We start from the raw sequence: 26,056 nt of genomic DNA on the forward strand, positions 1-26,056 counted from the left end.
AGTAATTCCAGCGAACGTGCGTTTCCTGGGAATCTGCATGGGCCAGGTATCATGGCACACATTCTCCACCCTGAGATGAAGAAGGATGGTTCTGACTTTCAGGGAGCTCAGAGTTGGAAGCAACAGAAGCATAAACAAAGTAAAAATTTGGGAAGGCAAGTGCATTCCCTCCCTATTTTAAAGTCATATTTTCAGGAATGGAGCTGGATGCTGAGAAATCACTGGAAGGAGGAGATTTTCTATCTGCCTTACAGCACAATCAGCCAAGTGCACCATGGATAGCACCTATGCTCCTGGCAGGCCATTCTGTTGTGAGTCACAGAGAGATAATGACAGCAGGGGTCAAGAGAGGGGACAGATGGCTGGAGACAAATGGTCAGTGACGGAGTCTAGCTGGGGGAAATGGCAGGTGACTATGGCAGGAAGAAAAAGGCCTGCATCGAGGAGACAGAGGGAAGAATGGACAGAATCTGATGTTGAACCCGTGTCTACAGTGAATGAGAGGTCACTGCCTTGGCTGCCTACATGGCTAGTAGTTTCATTAATTGGGTTGTAATGAGAAGAATATTTCTAAAAGCCTGTTTCAGTCCTTTGCTTTCTTGGCTCAGTGCATCACCTCTTCCTGGCCTCTGAGACACCCACAGAACAAACAGCTTGCTTGGCCAGCTGGGGTGGGGGTGAGTGAGGCAGTCTTGTAATTTCTTGAGCTAATTAGTAAGTTCCTGAATACCCACAGCTCTCCATTCACACATTTACTGGACGTGAGATTCTTCCAAGTGTGTATTTTAGATAGGAAAGATTCAGGCATATGCCTCCCCTCTTTATCTGCCTACTTCCTGCCTGGCAGGGTGCTATTAATAGTTGGTTTCCTAGGGTGATGGGGCCAAACATCCTAGATTTTTAGAGTCTTGGGTATCTCAAGTCTCAGGGTCTGGCTTCCAAGGAGTCCCCTAAGCATAAAACTGGGGGCCATCAGGGGTCCTGAGTCCTTGTAGTCCTGCATGGCAGCACACATCAACACACGGACTTTCTTACTCGGTTTGGTCATAGTTGCTCCTTCCTTCCCAGGGGTTTAGCAGAACCAGAAAGTCAGGGAAACTTAGTGAAGGGATTCTTGGCTTAATAGCATCAAATCTCTGCACCATCCTATAACAGTTCTTCTCATCTGTAACTCTACAACCTCTCTATTAACAGTCACTCCAACAAATCAAAATGCAATGAAACCGTGGTGACTTCGAGCTGGACTGAAAGTCGCTTCCTTAATTGCAGTGTTGAGCAGGGATCTCTGGAAGTGAATCAGGGTGGATTTGATTATTTTTGTTAAATTTGCAGTGGGACCTTGGTTCCCTTAGCAATTTCTATTTGCCAGTATCAAAGGTGGTATGATTAAAGGCACTGCTTTAATAAAAAACAAAAACAAAAACAAAACCCTCCCCTCTTCCTCTTTTTCTTCCCTCTTCCGGTTTGGTTTTACCTTTTGGGTCTTGCCTCCTATCATCTTACTACTAACTAGGAAGAGTTTAAATTTCCCCTGGCTTTTCCTGCTCATTCTTGATTCTTAATCAGTGCAATAGGCTTCCATGATAACTATGAGGGTTCAGTTTTCAGTTTAGAGGTTTCATGAAGCCACTGAGACAAATTACTCAACCCTATCTTTTGTCTGAATCCTTCCAGTGCTGCTGGATGAATAATAAACTTTGGTTCATTGGACTAATGTACAAAGATGATTTTTCTTTAAAAAAAAAAATCAAAGCAGTGTTTGTTAGAACTTCTGCCCTGCATGGCTATTACTGTGAAAATGACTATTGTCACCATCAGCACAAACAGAACTAATCACAAGACGCTCTTTGCCCAGGACGCCAACCATAAAGCAGAGAAGTGGTGAAGGTCACTCTGAAAATGGGCCTGGCTTAGAAAGGAGCAGAACTCAATGTGGCAGAAGACTCCCTTTAGGAGAAGATTATAAAATAAGTAAATAAAGCAAACTTGCCATAGGTTCTTTTGGAAACCTCACTTTCTTTGTAGACCTTGTGATTACAATTAAAAAATAATAGTTTACAGAGCTTTCTTCGCTATACTCTCAGAACCTTAAGGGGGAAAATAACACGATTCCTACATAATAGGCGACGAGTGCTTTCTCAGCTTCATATCCATTCAGTGACTAAATGGTATACACAGACTCAAACTCCAATCTTTCAGTGTCTCCCTAGGCTTTCTGCTGGGCCACACGGTAGGGATCTAGCACAAAGGAAGTTGCCAGGGACACTGCTCAACAGCATGTAATAAATTCCTATTGTTGAGTACAGTAAACTGACCCATGGGTGTAGTAGCTGCTTTCAGGGGTCTGCCTTAACTCTTCATTCTTACTGAAAGTAAGATCTCACAGAATACACAGCACATTTCTAAGACTGTCTCTTGCTCATGTTGCCTGTAGTGTAAGCTGCATGTGTCAGAAAATTAATGTTCCCCACCTTGGAACAGCTCATTTTTAGAAAAGATTATTTTATTTGAAAGGCATATTTACAGAAAGAAGAAGAAGAAAGAGAGATATCTTCCTTCTCTGGTTCACTGTTTAAAGTGCCGTGATAGCCAGAGATGAGCTGATCCAAAGTCAGGAACCAGGAGCCAGAAGTTTCTTCTGGGTCTTCCCTGTGGGTACAGGGGCTCATGGGCTTGAGGCATCCTCTGCTGCTTTCCCAGATCATAGGTAGGAAGCTGGACAGAAAATGGAAGAGCTGGGACAGGAACCAGCACCCATATGCGATGCTGACAGTGCGGCAGGAGGATCAGCTTGCTACGCCACTGCGTCCCACTCTGGGATAGCTTTGAACCAGTGAGTGCTGGGAGCTGGGAGCTGAGGAATGCCAATACTGTGGTGCCATGGGCAGGATTTCCATCTCTCTTGATGGCTCAAGTGGGATTAACGTCCTGCTGGTGGAAGGAGGGGCTGGATTCATAATGTAACTTGGAGAGGTCACTTCCCTTCCAGACATTCCCTGCTGGTGTGCTCAAAAGCACCAAATGCACATCTTGCACTTGATCTTGCAGTCTCTCAGGACGCCTTTGTGGGACTCCATCTCTTTTGCACCTCACTTGTCACTAGTTCTCCCAGTCACTGATTCATTCCCACAGGGTGGGTCTTACAATTTACATTTCGATGGTTCATCAATGACTCATCAACAAGGCCTGCTCCTGCCCCTGAGCCTCGGCTGTTTTCACTCGCACTCTACACTGCCACGCTTCCTTCATGGTCTGATTCCGAACCAGCTCCTCCATGGGCCCTTCTCTGATGACTCCCCTGCAGACCCACTCACCAGTCCTTTCAAGGCATCACTCACAAAGAAACAAGGGGGACATCAGCTCTTCTTTTCCTCCTGTTGTTTGTTTTTCCCCAAGTAGACTTTATGTCTGCATGTGTCAGGTAAGAGCCAGTCATGGCATAGCAAGTGTCTGACAACTGACTGGGGAAGGAAAACTGTCATATGTATGCATCCCTAAGTTTATCAAAAACTGTGGCATTATAGAGAATGTGTAGTAACCAATGGGCAAACGAGCAAAAGTTTTGCAATTCTCTTGTTGAAATTTTTTAATATAAAAAGACTTCATGTATTTCATAGAGAAAACTCTTTTTTAATATTTATTTATTTTTATTGGAAAGGTAGATATACATAGCGAGGAGGAGAGACAGAGAGGAAGATCTTCTGTCTGATGATTCACTCCCCAAGTGACCGCAATGACCGGTGTTAAGTCAATCTGAAGCCAGGAGCCAGGAGCTCTTCCGAGTCTCCCACGCGGGTGCAGGGTCCCAAGGATTTGGGCTGTCCTCCTCTGCTTTCCCAGGCCACAAGCAGGGAGCTTGATGGGAAGCAGGGCTGCCAAGATTAGAACCGGTGCCCCTATGGAATCCCAGCGCGTTCAGGGCAAGGACTTTAGCTGCTAGGCCATGGTGCAGGGCCCCATAGAGAGAATTCTAAAAAGATAACTATGTTTCCCTCTTTCCCTCACTGTCTCCTCCTTTCTAGTCCATATAATCAATTTATTCCCAGAGATTGCTTTTGTTGATTGTGTCTAACTCTTATCCATACCCAACCTAGGGTAGAGTTTAATCATGACCTGACAAATTTAGTTGCTGTCCAGTCTAGCTCCTCTTCGTGCAATAAATTTGGTGTCATTCAAGCTCATGTACGATTGAAACAATTTCTCATCCACACAGACATTCTGTTCACTAAGCTGTAGTCTCTTTGAGCTTCAGTCCTAGACAAGACACATATTAAAGTTTAATTTGCATTATTCATATTTTTCCCATTATTTTCTTAAGTCTAGACAGTAAACAAAATGATGAGTCAATTCCTGATTATAGTGTCTGCCAGTTTCTTTGCTGTAAATCCTCCTATCACAGCTGATCGGTGAGAGATGTCATTGAACGTGGCATCGCGATGCAGTTCGTGGCAGTATACTGTTACGCAGCACTTCCAGCCAATAGCTACAATACATGCAAATAACCCCAGGAGCATAGAGTCAAATACGGTAGATTAATTAAGGAATAATGAGGTTCAAATGTATATCACATTTGTTCTTATTAAAAATTTTAAGTAAGCCTGCGTAGTTCAATATAGAATAGCTTCAGCTTATTACTGGCTCGTGAAATTGCTGAACACTAAACAAGTGGATCCTGTGAGCCGGTTTGGACCACTTTGGTATAGCACTGTGTCAGTTTCGTAACTCTGACTCCAACATGGTTCTCGGCTAGCAGCCAAAGCTCTCTGAACGCTCACTGTGTGAGTGGCTTTAGTTTCAAAGAGCTTGAGAAAATAAGGCAGCCTTCAAACATTTTCCTAGTTAATGTTGTCACTGAACAGTGAGCAGCCTCTCTGCCAAGGGGAAGCCTTCAGCATTCACAGAGTAGATCTGGACCTTTTGCCATATTTTCTCTATATTCCAAACCCCACACCCTCACATTCCTCACCTGCTGACTCTGACAAGGGTCTCAACTGTCCCTACAGCTCTGGTGTCCAGGATGTTAGTGGGCAGCTCAGGGCTTATTTCCTTTGCTAGGAAACAAATGTACTGAGGTCCACATCTCTGGCCAGCCAAGTCAGGGAACAGCACTGCCAGACTATAGCAATCCCATTGGGGCCATACTCAGGAGGAAACAGGAAGGCAGAGCTTAGTTGAGGGACACACACATGCAGCTGTGGGAAGGAACTCAGGGATGTAGCACACACACCCAAGACTCCTCCACTGAGCAGACGGTGGTCTTAGACAAACTACGGAGGCTGTGTGAGCCTTTGCCTCCTTACCCACCACTGTCAGATTGGCCACGGAAAGATCGACGGAGAACAACCTGGAAGAGCTCCAAGCTCTTAGTAGTTCCACTGTCTGTAGGACTCTCACTGCAGAGAACCAAGAAGAAGTGCGGAAGAGGGTCAAGTTCAGAAAAATCTACAGCTGATTGACAAAGAACTGTCATCACCTGATTTAAACAGAATTGTTTGAATCAAATCTACTTTCTTAGCTTCCCTATCTCACTGTGTGATTTTGAACACGTTAATTTACTCCATGCTGCCTTATCTTCTTTGTGCAGTAGGGATAAATGATACCATCTGCTTCTCAGGAATTTTAGGGGAAGCACAGACTGCGTAGAACATGGTCCAGCGGCCGGTGTTGTGGCATAGTAGGCAAAGCTGCTGCTTGCGATGCTGGTATCTCATATGGGTACTGGTTCATGTCCCTGGATGCTCAGCTTCGTGATAACGACCTAGAAAAGCCATGCATGTGAGAAACCAGGGTGAAGCTCCTGGCTCCTGGCTTTGGCCCGACCACGCTGACACTATAGCCATCTGGGCAGTGAAGCAGTGCATGGAAGATTTCTCTCCCTCTCTCTCTTTCTTTCCCCCCTCCTCCCCTCTCTCAATCTGACTTTCAAAAAGAAACCATAAATCTTTTCTTTAAAAAAATAAAGAGCAAGCTCCAGCTCACGTCAGTGCATGACGAACATCATCACGTATTTTTGCTATTAGTAGCATCTGTGGCTCACGGTTCTCCTCTCCGAGTTCCCCTCTCCTTTTCATGTATTAAAGCCACAGAAAGGTCATGGCTGTCAGAGGACAGATTGCCTGCCCTACTGCAGGTGCGTTACGTGTTCTCAGCTGGCTTTTCTTGAACCCTGCAGCTTCTATTATCTAGGCTTTTCACTTGACAATTAATTATGGAGAGCCTTGCCATGGCTTTGCTATTGTTGTCTGAAGCTGTTATTTCAACTTTTCATTGCTACTCCATGCTTTTATTGCCACTCTCTTTAAATAGACACTAAAAATCACTGATGGTGAGAAACATAGCCATGGGCTTTTGCTTTTCATAGACTTAAATGGCCCAGCTCAGGGACAGACACAGCACTTGGCACCCTCTCCTAGGATCCCTCTCCTAGGTGAGGGGGGGAGGAGGAAGAGCCAATATTTACAAAGTTTTGGGCACTGAGCTAGTAAATTAAGTTCTGGGGACAGAAAAACTGAACATGTGTGCCCCTGCATGTAGGAAGCATACTGTTTGATAAGGAATATGACAATGAAAAGTCAGATCTATTTGCATGTTGGAAGGACTTGGTGCTGGGAGCATACCGGGGAGACCTGAGCTGGGGGGTGGATGTTGCGCTATAAAAGAGAGCTGAACTGAGATCTGAAAAATGATGGTGTAGTAGCCCTATGAAGTCTGGAGCACCTGAGGGATGTTTTGCCTGCATATTTTGAAAAGTCTCTCTGTAAACATTCCCACACGTTCTGAAATTGCTTCTCCAGTTATATTGTATTGGCTAGGTAAGCATACACTGAAGATGAGCAAAGATGAGCTCTGTGCTTGGTAGAATTCATCACCCATATGGCAGCTACTCCCTATGGAACTTGGGTCTAGACATGTATACTGGGGCAATTTTGTATTTCCAATGATGTCTGATTGGTAATGTGATACTGCTCAGAGTGGAAGTATTCATACCACAGAAGTCATAAGTTAACACATGTCAGGCCTTTCTGTTGTAGGGCTGGCTATTAAATGTGTCTCTCCATTTGGGAGATTTCTCCGCTGTATTCTATAAGATACAGCCATCCTCATAGGTCTGTCTACCTTATTCCACAGAAGAAACAATATCAGTTAAAGTCTTCAGAGCCCCCTTCGCATTCCAGCTCCTGCTGCTGGGACCATTTCCATACAGACTGCCGACTGCATGGTGTCCTGAGCCCTGCCTGCATCTTTGCTTCTCCCCGACCTGTCTCTCACGCATGCACAATTCAGGAATGGTGGGACAGTTATCAGTCTGCCGATGAGGATGGAGGCTAATAGCCATTCCCTGGAAGACAGCACGGAGCTGCGTTTCCAAGTCCCCCCGGGCCCTGGGATCAACCAGCACTTGCAGCAGCAGAGAGCTTTCATCAGCACTTCTTCTTTTCCTTTCCTGAATACCCTCCTCCTCACTATTTCCCTCAGAGATCACCACCCAGATGCATTCCTGCACACAAGCCTGTGTCCCAGGAACTACTTAGAGGGACTCATAGGCTAAGTCAAATTCTGATGTTGAGTCAGTCACTTGGCTTTCCTGTTGGACTAACCACAGTGGTAAGAAGGCATCAGTCCAAGATGCAGAACTAGGTCAAAGGCAACCTCCTCCTTTAAGGCCTGCCTGGCTCCCCCAGACCTGGAAGCTCCAGCACACAGTATGTCTCAGTAACAATGTGATGAGTGAATGAAGGAAGTACTTTAAAGAACTCACAAGCAGGGTCCCAACATGGTAGCCTAGTGGCTAAAGTCCTTGCCTTGCATGCACTGGGATCCCATATGGGTGCCGGTTCATATCCTGGCTGCTCCACTTCCCATCCAGCTCCCTGCTTGTGGCCTGCGAAAGCAGGCGAGGATGGTCCAGAGCCTTGGGATCCTGCATCTGCGTGGGAGACCCAGAAGAAGCTCCTGCCTCCTGATCAACTCAGCTCCAGCCGTTGCGGTCACTTGGAGAGTGAACCAGTGGAAGGAAGATTTCTTTGTATCTCCTTCTCTCTGTATGTCTTACTTTCAAAAATAATATTTAAAAAGAAAAGAACTCATAAAGCATTTCCGCAGAGTTATCCCTATAACATTCCTTGTTGGGTAAATAATGGCGCAGTGAATTTCTGATGTGAAGCAAGCCATCCCATATTCACCCAGAATGATACTGAGGGGGAAATCAAACAACCCAGGCAAGGAAACGTTTAAAAAAATATTAAACCTATAATGAATTCAAGCTCAGAGCTCCTCAATGTTGGAATGTCAAGGAGAGTAGCAGCAGCCATTGCTGGAGACTACTTTGGATGGCTGTTTCTGAAGAGCCATGTTTCTCCACACTGTGGGCCTGTGGTAAACTGCCAGCTACAGAGAGTGAATCACGTTTGAGAAGCACTGAGGGATTGGACGTTCCACACAGCCAACCTCCTTCACATCTAATGATATACACAGAATGACAACACAGAGAGCCTGCCACCCTGGGAAACTGAACCAACAGAGGCAACCTGTGAATAACCAGGCAACAGTAGGACCTCAGACTAGTAGTCAATGGAAATCAGAAGCAGGAAAACAGATGTGCACAGCCAACGAGGCTCCAGAGGGCCGGCAGGACTCCAGCTTTGCTCTTGGAAGTTTCCTCCAAGGAGCCTGTGAGGATGCCTCCTTGCCAAGTTTTGAAGATTCTTTTCTTCTGTAAAGACAATGAAGTCATCCCAACCAAAGTTTACTTCTGTTAAGACTGAAGAGGCGTTTCAAACCTTGTAGCACTTAAAATACTCAATTGTTTTCCTAAGTTGCTAACAAGAAGCTTACAAAGAAAGTATAACCCACTGGCAAGTAGGAGAGAGTTTAGAAGGGTCTTTCATAACCATGCAGAGTTGAATTTCTCTCATTTTCCATCAACATTCCCTAGAAACCACTCTTTATGGAGCTCGCAACACCATACTTCAATCACCTATTTCCATTGCTACTTTACCATGAGTGCCTATCCTCCACAAAGATGCATTGATTTTCTTTCTCTAGGTCCTTGCCCAAGCTAGGTAAATAGTAGGTTGACAATAGAGAATTTACAAGTGAATGAAAAAGTAAGAGCAACCATATGTACATTATAATAAAAGGACATTTACAGAAGGAAGAGTGGGTGAAGCACGGGATGTCTGCATCTCTAGTCACAGTCCCTGGTTCCAGTCCCCCTCTCTGCTCTTCTGATCCAGTTGTCTGCATTGCACCACTGGGAAGCAGTGAGTGTGTTCATACCACTGATGGACGTGACCCAGATTGGCTTCCTGGCTCCTAGCTTCAACCTGGCCTAACCCTGGCTATCCGGGGCATTTGTGCAATGAGCCAGTAGATGAAAGATTCCCCCCGCCCCCGCCTCTCTTTTTTTCCCTCTCTTTTCTCCCTCTGGTTCTTCCTCCCTTTTGTTACTCTGTCTTTCAAATAAATATATATATATATATTTTAAAGTCAAGGAACCATATGCCAGCAAAACTACATCTAAAGTGCATTATGTCTTTCCTCAAGATTCTTACATTGTTTACGAAAAAAAAAGAAGAAAAGAAAGAAAGATCGACCCAAGTCTCCAGCTAGGCAATTTAGAAAGTCTTTAAGATTGAGTGATCACATTCCCCAGGATCAGATGTTAAAGCCTTAACTCCTATGCACATGCAACAGCATTGGCAGATGAGGCCTTTGAGATGCATGATAGGTATTTAGGGTTATATTCAGTCATAAGAACTCAGCATGCAATTAGAAGTGGAGACATCTGGGACCTGCGCAGTGGCCTGGCGGCTAAAGTCCTTGCCTTGAACGCACTGGGATCCCATATGGGCGCTGGTTCTAATCCTGGCAGCTGCACTTCCCATCCAGCTCCCTGCTTGTGGCCTGGGAAAGCAGGCGAGGATGGTCCAAATCCTTGGGACCCTGCAGCCATGTGGAAGACCCGGAAGAGGCTCCAGGCTCTGGCTTTGGTTTGGTGCAGCACCAGCTGTTGAGGCCACTTGGGGAGTGAGTCATCGGACGGAGGATCTTCCTCTCTGTATATCTGCCTTTCCAATAAAAATAAATAAACCTTAAAAAGAAAGTAGAGACATCAGACAGCTTCCTCTCTGACCCAACCATGCAGGATACTGCCAGAAGGCTGTCATCTATAAGGCAGAAAGAGACTCCTCACCAGGAACCAAATTATCTGACACTTTGATCACGGATGCCTTAGCCCCCAGAACTGCAGGAAATAAAATCCGCTTTATTTCAACCACACAGCTACAGCACATAGTTACAGAGGAAGTCCAAGAATGCCAATAAAGGAAGGAAATAAAACAGTAAGTCCAAACTGAAAACTGTTAGAAATAAAGCAGGATATCCTGGTATATGAATCAAAGCTCAGAATAGAGAAACCAATGGTTCCATTAATGAAAAAGGAGAAGAAATCAATAACACCAGGAATCAAAGAGATAATACACATAGAAGCATTTGTCTTCAGATGAGGAATATAGTTGTAATGTGATGTATTACTATCTTTTAAATTGAGTGGTATTGTGTAATTGCTTCTAAAAATAAAATAACCAAGCTAACTCGCCAGGGATGAGAATAGCCAGGACCACAGAGTAGCTGTCAGCAATTTTTCCGGGAGACATCTTGGTCTGTATTTCTCTTCTTATCGTTTTTCTGTGCCTCTATCCAATCCAATGTTTGGCTTAGAACTGGTCTTCATCCCGGATCCTCACCAAGGATTAATCAGTATGGATGCCAAGGACTACATCCCAACTGCCAAAGAGATCACAGAGAATTGGAGTGCCTTTGGAGGCCAAGATCTCTGAGGTCATCCACCCCTGCTTGGATCTACCACACGGGATGGAGGAAGCCCAATTCCTTCCTCGCAGGATCCAAGGTCATCGGAACAACAGCCAGGAACCCTGAGCGGTCCACAGAAACAGAACAGTAAACTTCCTTCGGGACTAGGGAGAGGCGCTTTCTCTGGTCCTTACTTAGTTCCAACTTTGGATCCCCATCCTCTCTTGCAATGACCATCAGGGTGGCTCCGGAGCCCCCCCACCCCAAACACACACACACACACACACACACACACACACACACACACACACAACACACACACACATTAGAATAGCTAGACAGAGAACAACGAGGAAAGCTTAGAATCAGACAGGAAATGGTCAGTGTGGACTCACCATACCTTACTAGGTAGGACATAAAGATTAGTTACTCCTCACTAGGGTATTGAAGATTTCTCTGCACACCCCTCCTAAAACTGTTCTGCACCTAAACTGTTGACATATGTCTTGTTAGAGTTATAAACCAGTTTAGACTATCCTAAAATCTGCCAAGTTCAGCAAAAGTATGCTTCAACACTATAAACTGCTAAATACTAAAATGAAAATAGACACGAGGCAGCTAAATAGTACCCTATAGCCATTTTAAGGTGTATAGAAGCCGGTAGTATGTGAACTAAAATTGAAATGTCAATGAAGTAGTCACAGGATGTGGTTAAGAACTTGCATTTTTTTTAACGTATCGGTTACTCAATACCATGTCAATTAATTCCATAATGTTGTAAATTGTTGTTGATGTTATGTTGGGGCTTTTAATTGATTGGGATGATATCCTGCCAGCTCTGCCTTCAGACCAGAGATGGTCTCCCCAAGAAACCGTTGAATTTAACTGGACAATAAGATGCTGGACCCTATGCTTGCAATGAAAGAATCTTGACTGAATCTGAATTGTAATACAGCAACAAGGTGGAGGAATCCACCATGGGGAGGGAATGGGGAGGGGTGGGGGGAATCCCAGAGCCTATGAAGCTGTGTCACATAATGCAATGTAATTAATAATAAATATATATATATATATATATATATTAAAAAAAGGAACTGGTCTTCAGTAAACAGTATATATATAGATGTATATATGTATATGTTTATATATATATATAAACAACGGGTCTTCAGTAAACAGTGATGCTCTTACATGTAGTTTCTGTTACTCGTTCTACAAATTGAGTTTTTCATCACTGTGACTGAGCACCTGACACACGCTACTTAGGAAACAAGGGGGCTGATTTGCCTCACAGTTTTGGAGGTCTGTGGTTCAAGATCAGGCAGGTTTCACTGGGTCAACTTTCTCATGAGACTGGAGGATAGCAGTGCTGCAGTGAGGGACAGGCAGGGTCACATGGTGACCAGGCCAAGAAGCAGAGAGAGCCACCAGGCCTGAGGAAGGCTTTTCCAACCAACCCTTTCTTGAGAGCTACCTTCTGAAAACATGCCCCCAGTGACCTGAGGACCTTCGAGTAGCCCCACCTCCTAGACAGCATAACTGCATTAAATCTTTCCCCATTATCACCATCAGTCCATGCCTTTAGAACTTCATCTGCATCATTTCAAGGCTACATTCCATTCAACCCCTAGCAACAGAATATGTTAATTATCCAGTATCACAGAAAAGCAAGTTCTGGCAGACTGTATTATATATGCTAAATACCCATTACGAAGTATACTTTCAGACTTAAAATCTTTAAAAATTAACTAACTTTATTTGAGAGCGAGTGTGTGTGTGTGAGAGAGAGAGAGAGAGAGAGAGAGAGAGAGAGAGAAGCAGATAAAGAGAGGGACAGGAAGCAAGAGAGAGATCTCCCATCTGTAAGTTCACTCCCCAAACGCATGCAACAGCCAGGACGGGGCCAGACTGAAGCCAGGAGCGAAGAATCAGTACAGATATCCCGTTTGTGTGGCAGGGTGCCAACGCCTGGGGACATTCCCTGGTGTCTCACAGGTTGCACTATAGCAGGAAGCTGGATTTTATACTTGTTATGATTCACCCAAGATTCACAGGTATGCGAACTCCAATTCAGTGAGAGTACATATTTCAACAAACTCTCATTTATTAATAGGCAGCACTGAGACTAAATCCAGGGGCTATCGATTAACAACAAAGATCCATCATTCTTAAATAATTTCTAATAAAGTGAATGCCATGTATTAAAAGCATCATAGGGCCCAGTGTGGTAACCTAGTAGCTAAAGTCCTCGCCTTGCATGAACCAGGATTTTAAGATTTATTTTATTTTTATACGAAAGTCAGATGTACAGAGAGGAAAAGAGATGGAGAGGAAGATCCTCTGTCTGATGATTCACTCCCCAAGTGGCTGCAATGGCCAAAGCTGCGCCAATCCGAAGCCAGGAGCCAGAAGCCTCCTCCAGGTCTCCCATGAGGGTGCAGGGTCCCAAGGCTTTGGGCCGTCCTCGACTGCTTTCCCAGGCCACAAGCACAGAGCTGGAATGGGAAGCAGGGCTACTGGGATTAGAACCGGAGACCATACGGGATCCCAGCACGTGCAAGGTGAAGACGTTAGCTGCTAGGCTACTGTGCTGAGCTCAGTAAATTTTTTTTTTAAAAAATTATTATAAACTATGGGAATATAAGGCATACTCTTTTTATACTTTTGATGTGTTATTTTCATTTGTTTCCATTTTTTATTATATTTTTTTCAATCTTTACATAGTTAATTAGGGTAAAAAGGTTCAAGCGCTACAGGAAAGTGGGTAAGACTATTACTTTTACATTGTTTCCTTCATGTATCTGAGGTGAAGGGGGATTTTAAGGGAGAGGCCCCACCCAATCTCCCACCCACCCCAGGTCCCTGATGTGGGACATGCTCCAAGGGTCTTGCTCAAGTGGTTTTGATAGTTCACCAGTTATGAATCGCTGCCAATCTTGCCACTCCAAGCACGATGAGGTCTTTGAAGAATCCACTGATTGACTTAGTCCATCATAGAGTCTCCATTTGTCCCATATTTCGCTGCCAACATATAGCTGAGATGGTTGATTGACCTGTTCTGTCTTCTGTCTTTTCTTGGCTAGGGTTCTGAGTCCTGCAGTTCGATTGGGGAGATCCCCAAAGAGACTTTGAGGTGTTCCCAGACCAGATTTTTGTATGTACTAGCAAGTACAGGGTCCGGCACAGTCCATTGCCCTGATCAGCTGGTGGTTGCAATTGCTGGGTTGGTTCTGTTTCCAGCACTGTCTTCCACGTGAACCAGTGGGTGTTGCAGTCCGTTCTGGTTCTGCCCAGTACACACTGATGTGTTATTTTCACTTCTTTTTTTTTTTTTTGCCAGTGTTTTTTCAGACTATGTTATCACTATGTTATATATTTTGTTGAGGACCTTACACTTTGCCAGTAAACATAATGCTGTTTAGCATTTATTTTTAGTTACATTTGAAAACATTTATCAGGTTAAGAAAAAAATCCAGTGATTGAAAAGAGCAAAAAAAAAAAAAAATAGCCATTGAACTTCACCAAACCTTGCTATTTATTGTGATAATTATGCAGTTTTATGTAAATGTGATAAATCATATAAATAACCTGATTCACTATTGTCTGATGACATGCATAGGTGAAGTTAATGACTAAGAAATGAATATTATGTGCATTTTTATTTCATCCATGGGCCCTGCTCCTTTTGAGCTGACCAGAATGCAAAGGGAAAAAATGAGATAAACCCATCAGCTGGCAATTTGATAGTTGTGCATGATGCATTTTTACTTTGCAGTTAAGCGAATTTCACTAAGTGAAATTCAGCCCTCCATTTCTGCACACCCTGAATCAGTGAATTCAACCAAACATGGATCAAAAATGTGTTTGAGAAAATTGTATGTCTGTCCTGAATACATAGAGATGTATTTTCCTGGCATTATTATCTAATCATTATAGTGTAAGAACTGTTTGATATTTTCCATTTGTGTACTTCATTGGGTTTTGCACATATGATATAAATAACCTGAAGTATATTAGAGTTATGTATGGGTTATAATTAAATACTACACTTTTTTTAATATTTGATATGTGTGGGGTCCTTGAACCAATCTCCTATGAATTCTGGTATATGACTCTACGCATAAGAAACTTGGATGTTTTCAGTGGTTGAAAGACCGCAAAGTAACCAGGCTTATATGAAATGAAAACACAGTGATGCATACATCAGAGCCAAGAAAACTTTGAAGGCATCTGGATTGAAAACTGTACCTGATAGTTTCCAAAGTGCCTGTTAAGATACGCACTTCCTTGGCAAACCATGAAAGAAGTATATCCTAGGGAATGCCCAAGACAAGAGGACCAGTAAGAACCGTTCTTTTTAATTTTTATTTATTTATTTTTATTTTATTTTTAAGTTTTTAATAATCTTACTTAGGTTGATAGGGTACAAAGGGTCAAGGGATAAAGAGTGAAAGTGGGTAATACCATTGTTTCCACACTAATATTATCATTTCTTCCCTGTATCTGGGGTCAGGGGAGAAACAAAGGGAAAAGCCCCACCCAGCCTCCCACCCATCCCAGATCCCCAACATGAGGCACGCTCTGAGGGTCCTGCTCAAGCAGTTTTGATAGTTCAACAGTTCTGAACTGCTGCCAATCTCGCCGTTCCAATCACGATGAAACCTATTCAGAATCCACTGGCTGACATAGTCTCTTCATGGATGGGGTTCTGTGATCAGCAGTTCAGTTGGAGGGATCTCCAAAGAAACTTCATCTGAGATGATCCCAGACCTGATTCTTGCGTGAGTTTCCTAGTACAGGGTCCAACACCGTCCGTCGCTCCAATCAGCTTTTGTACATGCTGGTCGTTGCGATTGCTAGGTCATTTCTGTTTCCAGCCCTGTCTTCCTCGTGAACCAACAGGTGTTGTAGTCCAGCTCCATCCTACCCACTTCATACTCAGTCCTCATGCAAACCAGTGGGACCTGCAGCCTAGCTGGGGCGACTCCCCATTACCCCCACCAGGCCTGCCCCCTACCCGGGTTCCCATGCTTGTCAGTATGTACCGCAGGCTTGTCCAGTCTGTCACACATCCCACTTAGCTCTTGTACATGTCAATGGGCATTGAAGCCTAGTTCAACCCAACCAGCTCCACTGCTAGTATGTGTGTGGGCTGGATAGTGGAGAACTGTTCTTAAATCCAGTAGCTCTCTTACTTCAATTGCTTAAGTGAGCTGGACACAGGTTAAGTGATTGACAGGTTAGCAGGGATAGCTAATGTGACTCATGTACTGTAGCCTCTTGGAGTGGACAGGGTTGCCTAGACTGCTGAGTTGGAAGAGACAGGTTTAGTGGATTTGTGGAAAAGGCTGAGGTTGATAAGTGCTGTCTGCCATGGGCTTGGGAGAATGCTCTGATGACATAAGCCATGCAGCTTGCCACACTTTGTCTCAAGGGAGGAATATTCTGTGACACGCAAGCAGATTCTGGCACAGGCATTTGATAGAACTCTGGCAACAATTCTTCTAAATGACCCTGAGTATGGAAGAACAGAGCAGAAAATGCGTCAAGTGCTGAATACCAGATAAGTTACAGGACAAATACCCAACTTTCATAGTCTTGTTTCCATATTTCAGTGTCACATCAGCTCCATTACTAACACTTGTGGTTGTTTCTTGCTGAATGTTTCTGATTCTAGCCCACACTTCACCATTAAATTTGACGCTTCCATAGCTATAAACTTAGAAATAAATCTATTGCCTCCACAATGTCCTGTTGACAAGTCCAAAGCAAATACCGCCTCCGTTTGTGACTCTGTGCCCCACCCCCTTAAATAAGCATGATAATAAACTCTTAATTTGCACACAGAGGCTCAGAAGCAGACTTGGGGCACTTTCAGTGACAACTGTGGGAGGAAAAAGGAGATGTAGGAACAAAGCCAGGACGAGAGCATATTAAAACGCTAACAGTGGTGATACAATTATGGGTGATTTTCCCCCTTTATTTCTATATTCTGAATGATGAATACTGTGGTTGTACACTATTTGCATAGTTAACAATTTTCAAGAGGAAAAATTATGCTGGATTTTTTAAAAAAAGGATGCAAAGTAACACACAGTTACACACACACACACACACACACACACACACACACACGAGTACACACAAACTCTCTAGAATATAATCCTGGCTTGGAATCCTGTTTCTGCTACCTCATGCAAACTATCTTGCTTAGTCTATCAAAGTAAAAATCGATTTAATGTATGAATACTTGCCCTGTCTATCTCAGGTAGACTGGGGGGCTTGATCCCCACAAAGGCAGCATAAAGCTGTGTACTGTGCTACAATCCCTTTGAACTGTCAATTCTGCCCTTCCCAGCACGACTGTGGATATAGTGGCTTGTAAGTTAAGAGTTTATTTGGAGTAGGTCCAGGTGCCAATTTGATGGACCACTATAAAAATGCAGTAAGAACTGGGCATTTGGCTTAGCAATTTCAATACCAGGGAGGCGCTCACATCACATATTGATGTGCCTGAGTTCCATTGCAGCCTCCCATCAGTGCAGACCCCAGGAGGAGCATGGTAATTGTTTAGACAGCTGGGTGTCTCCACCTCCACAGGAGACCTGCATTGGGTTTCCAGATCCCAGCTTCAATCTAGTTCTAGTTCCAGCCATTGGGGGCACTTGGAGAGTGAACCAGTGGATGGGAGGTCTGCTGACCATGCAATGAAATTAGAGCCCAAATAGTAACTTGGGCTTTGTGAGGCTTTGGGGGTGATGCCAAAACAGTGGCCCTGGAATCAAGGGGTTTTGTGCTCTCCTTCCCCCCGCCCCCCAGAGACAGGTGTCTTTGGATAGCCTCAGCTACTTGTGGCCATTTGGGGAGTGAACTGTCTTCCTCTTTGCTTCCTTTCTTTTCCAATAAAAATAAATAAATCATTTTAAAATGTGGAGAAGAAATGGAGAGTAAATAAACTATGGTCATATCAAGCACACCCCTTGATAGCACTTATATTCATCATGCAGTTTGCAGCCTACACATTGCATGTGGCAATCTTTGGAACAGGCAGGAAAAGCCAAAGTTATCACTTCCATTTTACAGATGTTGGTAACGGAGGCTTGAGGTTCAGTGTCTCCCATCTATAATCACTGAAGTCTTCTGCCCCTGAGCCAGGAGGTCTCCAATTGGACAGGAGACAGTCAGGGGGATGGAGGGGTTCAAGACAAAACCATCCCCACCGCTGGGAGTGGGAGGAAGCCTTGGTTATGGGCACAGCCTCAAGAAAGAGCCCACATGAGCCCTGTGATTTGACTTTGCCAATTTCTGGCTGTGTGGGTTCACCCAGGTCACTTAATTCTGTTCAAGCCTCAGTGTCCTCATCTGTAAGATGGGAGAAATAACACTTCCTTCCTTGCAGGATTGTCCTGAGTCGGGTGAACTCATGCACAGAACGCTGAGTACACAGTGCCTAACTCAGGACAAACACTGGGCTTCAGGCCTCTTCAGGGCTCTGGAAGCAGCTGCTCCCTTCCAGTTTATGAAGTGACTAGCGGGAGCGCAGCACTTTCCTGGCAGCCTCTCCGCAAACAAGCAAACAGTTTAGTCATGAGGAAGGAGGTGGCTGGAAGACTGGCAGGATCCAAATGCCAGCATGTGTTTATCATTTGTGTTGTGAAGAGCTTCTGTTCCATAAAGTGGCAAATGCCTTTGAAACGAGTAAAAGCATAAGGAAAGAGCACCAGTGGGTCTGTTCATGTCACGGCAGCAGCAAATCAGAGAGGAAACTGATGGATGACAGAGAGGCAGGGCCCCACCACTGCTTGTCTTCTGAGATGAGTCCTGAGGCTGCAGTGCCCCTAGAGCCTTCAACCTGCGGTCTTGTGATGTCTGCCTAAGCACCCGCCCCACAGAGGAAGCCCTGCTACTATCCTCAAGTTAGATGTTGAAAGTGAAACCTAGGAAAGAAATACACAGACTTTCACCAGGATTCACAGCTGTAGCTGGAGAAGCAAGGAGTTACTTGGCAGCTTACTCTGCCCTTTCAACAATCATGCTAAATTTTGTCTCTTTAGCCCTTTTTCAAAACATCTTCCACCTTCTGATTGAAGCTGTGTCCTTCACGTCTTGCAAAAATTCACACAGGACCTCAGACTGTGACCTGTTCTGCAAACAGGTCTTTGCAGAAGAAGTTTGTTAAGATGAGGTCATGCAGGAGTAGAGCAGACTCTAATTCAATATGACTGGAGTCTCATGAAAGGGGGACTGGGGAGACATGTGTACATAGAGAGGACACTGTGTGAAGATGAGGGCATTGCTGGATAACGCCTCTACAAGCCAAAGGCCACAGGAGGTTAAGAGAGAGGCCAGGCATAGATTCTTCTGGTAGGTTCCAGAAGGAAGAAACCTGCAGACACCTTGACCTTGCCATCTCCATTTCCAGGACTTGGAGGCAACCCATCTCTGTTGTTGAAACCACTCAGCTTGTGTCACAGCATCCCTAGGAAAGCAACCCACTACAGTTTGAGAAATAGGGTCAACATTACAGAAGAATGAGGCCATCAGGGCCAGACAGAATATCTCAATCCTTCCAAGAAAAAACCATATATGTTATCAGTCCCTCCAGGTTTGCCGCAACTCTCACAGCTCCAGGCCAACACTAGTCTATTTCCAAACATCCCTCCTCCAGACGCTGCTCCTCCTGGCTGTTTTCCAGGCATTTGTTCTCTTCAGGACCCAATGGGAGGCTTATGCTGGCAGTCAGCCTGTCCTACCCACACAGCCCCTTCCTTACCCTCCGCATTCAGACTTCTGTCATCATCCTACTGCAATGTCATTCAGAAAGTCAACCCCAACCCTGGCCCGATCCAAAGGCTTTTATATCATGTTGTTTCTGTCTTTCCTTAGCAGCAGCCAACAGCAATGACCTGTCAGGTGGCCACAGTGATCCCTTTAGCACTCGCTCATCTCTGGACCCCTGGTCTTCTGCCTGTTGTGTGAGTGGTAGGGAGGTTAGGGTTCTGGCCCCTTCTTTCACAGTGGAGAAGTTCATGTCCATGTCAAGTACTCTAGAGCCTGCCTGTCCAGGTCTCAATGCAGGTTTTGCCACATACTAGGTGCATGACTTTGGTCAACCCATTCATCTCCATAGTCCTCCATTTCCTCATTTGTATCAGTAGTCATCACTCAACATCATTGTGGAAATGAAGTGAGTTAATGAATGGCAGGAATTTGGCAAAGTACTTGGATCTTAGAACATACTGTACTGAGTGTTTCCTGAAAGGATCATTTTGCTGTTTTCTTTATGAGTTTATTCATTGACATTTTAAAAACTTTTATGCATGAGATTTCTGTAGGTTCATATTTTCATTAAATTATATGCAGCAGCAGTGTTGGACCAGTATAAGCTCTCCAAAGACGAGGGTTTCAGCAGGTGGGTCTTTAGCTCTTGGAAAGTATAAATGAATCGATACATAAAAGCACTGAAAACAATGTTTGGCAAGCTAGGAAGCCTCCAGCACTATGGTCAGCAGCAGTGTTTCTCCAGCATTCCTCTCCCACTTCCACGTGGCTGCAGGCTTGGGTGGCCTGTGGGCATCTACACCGGCGTCTTCTGCACCACTTTAAATGAAACTCACAGCTCCACCCATCCACTTCGTCCCATTCACTTCTGCCACTGCTAGATTCATGCATCTGCTCTGGGGACTCTCAGATTAAAAAAAACCCTCGGTCATCTCTGACTCTGGCTTCTCTTTTGTCTCTTATTTCTGGTCGCCTTTCTTTTCTAATAATTCATTTTCATTTTTCCTCCATCCCCCTACTTTCTCAGCCCTTGTCATGGGCTTTCCACTCATGCCTTGAAAACTGTACTGATCTGGATAGCCTGGCTGCTCCCAGTCCATCCTGCAAACCATTGTGCACCTGACACAACTCACACTGTCTGCTTTGGGGTAATGCTTTAAACATACTAGCCCCACCTTCAGTTGTACGCCAGAAGGAGCTTCCAAATCGTCAAGGGAGGTCCTGCCAGCTTCCTATCATCTTCCATGGGTCAGCTGGCCTTTCCAGCCTGTGAGTTTGGGTTGGACCAGCTGTGTCAGATGCCCGATGTTATCCTCTCTAACTCCCCAGTCTAGTGTTGGCGTGCTAGCTTTTGGTGTGTTTGTACCTGACACATTCCCATTCAGTCTTGTCTCTCAAGTCATTCATCTCCCCGGCACTGGTGTTCCACACTGATCTTCCTTGTCATTATGGAGTTCTCTCAAACTCAGCAGCCCATTTCCCACTTCGTGCAGCCCTGTCTCTGTGTAAATGTTGTGATGGCTTAGAATAAGTTCCTGCTGTTTGGCTGACAAATGGAAGTGCAGTTTTCCCCTTCCCCATGTGTAGAGACTGTGTGGAGATGTTATTTTGTTTCCAACCTAATGTGAAACTGCACATTGGGTATTGGGGGCAAACCTAAAACTGCAATATTTCCACTGTGTTGTGTGTATCAAACTTACAGTAAGGTCAAAGACAGATGGCTAGAAAGAAACCCTAATTATCTTGATATTATTAAATCTTCTAGTTTGAGGGCTTGGAGACTCCCAGGTAATTTTTTTTTTTTAATCTCGATGGGCTTTATATTCCATGGATGAAATTACAGAGATGGCCGTGGAGCAGTTTTGTGTAATCATTACCAAAGGGAAGAGAGAAAATCATCATGGTCCTCCTCCTTAGGTTTGTCAGCAGTAATAAGCACATGAGACTCTCCTCAAACCTACAGCAGTGGTGTGGGCATCAGAGATAGTTTTATCTGCTCAATAGCAACTCTAAACAGATGGCTGTAAATACTGCAGGAACACTGAAACACTTTCAGAAAGTTGGAGGGTGTTACTGAGCAATGTCCGTGAGTATTTTTGCTGGCAAACAAACAGATAGGTCCATTTCCTACTCTGTGGAGGATTAGGCTACAAAAAGGATCTGTGTTATTGGTTACGGGGCCATGGCTTTAGGTGTTACTTGCCTGTTGATCTATCTGTCCTTTGAGTGCTCCCTTCAGTATTGTGCCTCTGTCATGTTCCAACTCAGGTCACACCCACCTGAGACACCTTTGTTCTTTAAATCACCCCACAGTATACATTCCCAAAGAGTGGACACTCATGCAGCATACCTCAAAAAACCATGGAAAATAGAAAGAAAAGTAAGTTTATTTTGATGTCAAGATTTGAAATCCATGCTTAGTTTTTTCATAATAATACCTTTTGAAGAGCTCTCATGCATCGATTTCATTTTATCTTTTCGTCAAAATAAACCCACCTTTTAATTCCATTTTACATGAACTTTCAGAAACCTTACTCTTATTCTCCTGCTCTCTAGTGCTCTTAAAAATTTTCATGGGAAAGCTGATAAGATAAAAAGATATGTATAAAGCTCTTTGCAGAAGCCATGAGGCTGAGAAGCTCCGTTCTGTAGAAAGTAAATTTCTCCACTCCAACTACTCCCCACCATACACTCTAGTTTATCTGCTTCCAAGGACTCAACTGCAATTTGTAATTACCCTGTGGATTGTTGCATTTACATTGATATTTTCTGTTTCTTACAACTCTCCTGCCTTTAAGCTCCTTGGTACCTAGGGATCTTGACCATCTTTCCATCACTCTTTATCTCCAGCATCTACCCAGCCTTAGGCACACGCCATTCATTCCATCAATAGTTCGTGATTCCTTTACCACTGTGACAAAGGGATGACTTCCATTATTAGGACAAGAATCCCCTGGGCCAACTGGATCCCTCTTGGATTTCAGTTCTCTCTCAAATGCTTCCAGATTTATTGGTCCTTGTTGTGGGTACTGAGTTTTTAAGTATATGTTCCTGGACCCATGAACAGAATTCTCTTAACCCTAGTCTTGCCTATTCCTAGTTTCTTCTCTTCCCTGACTATCAAGAATCTAGTTTCCATGGAGCCCAGTTTTAGCTTGTTCCTCTAAGATGCCACAATGAGTACAATGTAGATACCACAATTCATAAAATTAAAAAGAATTCAAGAAATCATATTGACTGTTACACAGAAGAAAGCATGCAAGATTGGTGTGATTTGATTTAGCAAAAAAAAAAAAATTAAATCAGAGTGAACAATATGCAATAGAGAAGAAAAGACTGGAAGGAAGTAAACCAAGATGTTAACAATGTTACCCATCTCTGGGATATATAGAATGGCTCACTCTTTTTTTCCTTATGTTTTTGGTTAGTTTATGAACTTCCTGTAATGAGTATTACTTATTTTGTCAAAAGAAACAAGACATTCTGGTAGTTGGGTTTTGGTAATATTAAAATAGGCAGGTTCTTGGATCATAGATGTAGGTCAAGTTGTATTGATTGCACATGGAGTCCCCCAGAGAAAGCCTGGTGGGGAGGATTTCTGCGTGTGCAGAAGCCATTGGATTTGAGCCAACCATGTCTAGCAGGCAAACAGCATCAGTCTTCTTGCCAGAAGCAGGCCCACCATCTGCTCCATGGAACTCAACATTTGTTAGCGTTTAAAAAATATGTCTGTGATCCTCCAAACACACCATAAGGCAACTCATCCATGCATATTGCACAACAAACAAACAAAACTGCATTTCTATATCTCTTGAAATTTTTTAGGGTCTTCAAGGCTTCCTAAAGTCAAGGTTACAAAATCACAGCTTGCAAAGATTTTCTAAGGAGTTGCCTCATGAACTCCAAGCTACCTCTCATTATTTCTCCTTACAAGTAGTTGCTGTGGTTGACATTCCAAATGCCTAAGCCTCCTTCCATCCCGAAAGATATTCTAGACCCAACCTCCTCTTAGTGAGCTTCATACAAACCAGTACAGTGTGTTCATGTTTCAATGTCCTTCAGGTATTCTTCATTCGTTTGTGATCAAGGAATGCTTTCAAATAAAACTTTGATCAGATCCCTTAATAAGAAAAACTCAGACCAACACTAGACCCAACAACTCAGCAATAATTTAGTGTCCATCATGATGGCTTAACAAGGTTTCCCGGGAGCTCAAAGCAGCTGGGCTCAGCACACAAATCATTTCAGCTCTGAGGCATCATTTGCTGTGACCTTGGTCTCTTCTATACCCGCAAGACAACAACACACATGATGCTGCAGCCACATAACCAAGGTGAATGGTGTACATCATCAGTTTTCAGTGGCCCACCTGGGAAAGAATCATGCCCTAAATGCTGTAGTAAGGCACCCAGTCTGGCAACCACCAAGACCTAAAGTAGTTTTTATAGCCAAGGCCCTTTATTAAGGGGCGATGACTTTTAGAACCCTCATGGAAAACAAATGTAGACAATAATCATGTAGTAAAATATTATACAAGAGTGCTTCAAAATGTTCACAGGAAAAAATGGGATTAAAGCATGCTTATTTTCTGCAAAAGCAGTTAGTAATCATACCTAGTCTTTAATATATATCTTCTATAAATTTTTAAAGACCCTTGATATGGGTTTCAACATTAATTTTTTCTGCACTAAAATTAACTTATGTTTTAATTCTATTTTCCATGAACTTTTGAAGCACCCTTGAATCTGGCTACCCATACCTTCCTTGACTGAAAAAAAAATGGGTGGGTATTTGCTGAGGCAAAGCCCCATCCTGACCTCCTCCAGGGCCCAGAGGGAGTCCACGACAGGCTTAATCTTCTTCTGGTTGTACAGCGCTAGGAGCTTGTCCACCACTGCTCGGATGAGGCCCGCTCGGCCCTGTTTGAAGAGCAGATTTAACAGGGAAAACCCCGCGATGACTTTGTTCTCTTCGTACAGCTTGATGGGGTTCACCTTCTCCACCTGCCACCACTGGAAAGAGAGATGGTGCTAGGTTACAAAAGGGGAAGCCACAGGGGAAGCTGGCACTGCAGTGGGGGAGGACTTCAACTGACCAGGAGGTGGCTCTTATGATGGGCTTTTTTTTGTGTTTGTTTGTTTTAAACTTTTGTTTGTTACTCTAGGACTACTGTAAGTACAAGGTAGACAATAGACAGCAATGCTGGTGAGACACAACTGCAGGCTGAGAATCTCAACCCCCAGTGCTCTCAAGTCCAAGCGTATTGGAGCACCAACTCAATGCCACAAGTGTAACATTTTACATTTGGCCTCATGAGACAGGTTACAGTCCAAAGCCATTCTGTATGTATGGTAAAGCATAAATAAAATATCAATACATTTATCCTCAGGATATCCCGTTATTTCAAAACATAAAACATGCCTTGCTCTGAAACCCTTCTGGTTTGACTCAGTTTGGATAAAGGACTCTCAGGCAGCTCTGATTATGAAGGATATGCTGTGCATTGTGAGTCCTGGAGTTGGATCCTGGCTCTGAAACTTACTCCCTGTTATTCTGTCAGCTGAGCACAGCAGCAGGGTGTGGCCTCCAGTGACTGTTGTCATTGCATTTTGAATTACAGTGTAAAGCACATGGCTCAGTGAATGATGGTGATATGTTCATGTTGGATTGGTGAAGAAAACCAGGGTGACACAAAAGTTGACAGAAAGAGTTGATGCATAAGATAGAGGCCCCACGTTGGGGCAACATTCTGCTTGTAGGTGCAGCTGTCTTAAAGGGGAATAATGTGAAGACAAACTTTAGGGTGGGAAGGAATTCATCAGATACAGTTGACTCAGGGGATGGGTGATGAAAAAGGAGGAAGGAATGGCAGAAGAGCTGGCACTAAATATGTAGGTCACAGTGCAGACAGGTCAGTCTCATGGGGACATCTGATAATGTTTGGGGACATTTCTCATGGCCATCATGGGGAAAGGAGTTATTTACTGTCCAAATGCCAAGGATGCTACTGAGTATCCGATCATGCTCACAGCAGACCTTAAAACAAACGACCCACCCCAAAGATGAATAACAGTGAAACTGAGAAGACCTGGACTTTAGTCCTGCGGGGAAACATACAAGTAACAGAGTGTGCCCATCTCAGTCCAATCTCGTCTCCTCCCTTCAGGCACGAAAAGAAGTAAATCAACCCTGAACTGACTACAGAAATGGTTTTCCGCCTTCTAAAGAAAAGTAAGGAGGTTCTTGTGAAGCAAAAGGCTTATTTTATTATGTTTTTAACTAGGCAGCTCATGATGCTAGGCAAATACACAAAGGAAAGATTGGTCAGAAACCAGGCTGATTCATACAGGTCATTCTTTATCAAGGTTCTTCTGCAAGGGTCTGGGGCTGGCTCCGGAGGAGCTGTGCATTTTCCTAAGGGTTTTTGTGCAGAGAAAATACAGACAAATGATCAAAAACC

General features: G+C 44.0%; 1 protein-coding gene across 1 annotated transcript in view; it reads right to left on the bottom strand.

Moving 5' to 3' along the window:
• VAT1L (vesicle amine transport 1 like) overlaps positions 1–26,056 on the bottom strand; it is a 128,116-nt gene that overhangs the window by 31,219 nt on the left and 70,841 nt on the right. Inside the window, exon 7 of the mRNA XM_004584044.4 lies at positions 24,414–24,608. Within this exon, the coding sequence (XP_004584101.1) occupies positions 24,414–24,608 (195 nt within the window). The remainder of the gene's footprint in view (positions 1–24,413; positions 24,609–26,056) is intronic.

This window comes from Ochotona princeps, chromosome 16 (assembly GCF_030435755.1).
Source record: "Ochotona princeps isolate mOchPri1 chromosome 16, mOchPri1.hap1, whole genome shotgun sequence".
Classification (NCBI taxonomy): Eukaryota; Metazoa; Chordata; class Mammalia; order Lagomorpha; family Ochotonidae; genus Ochotona; species Ochotona princeps.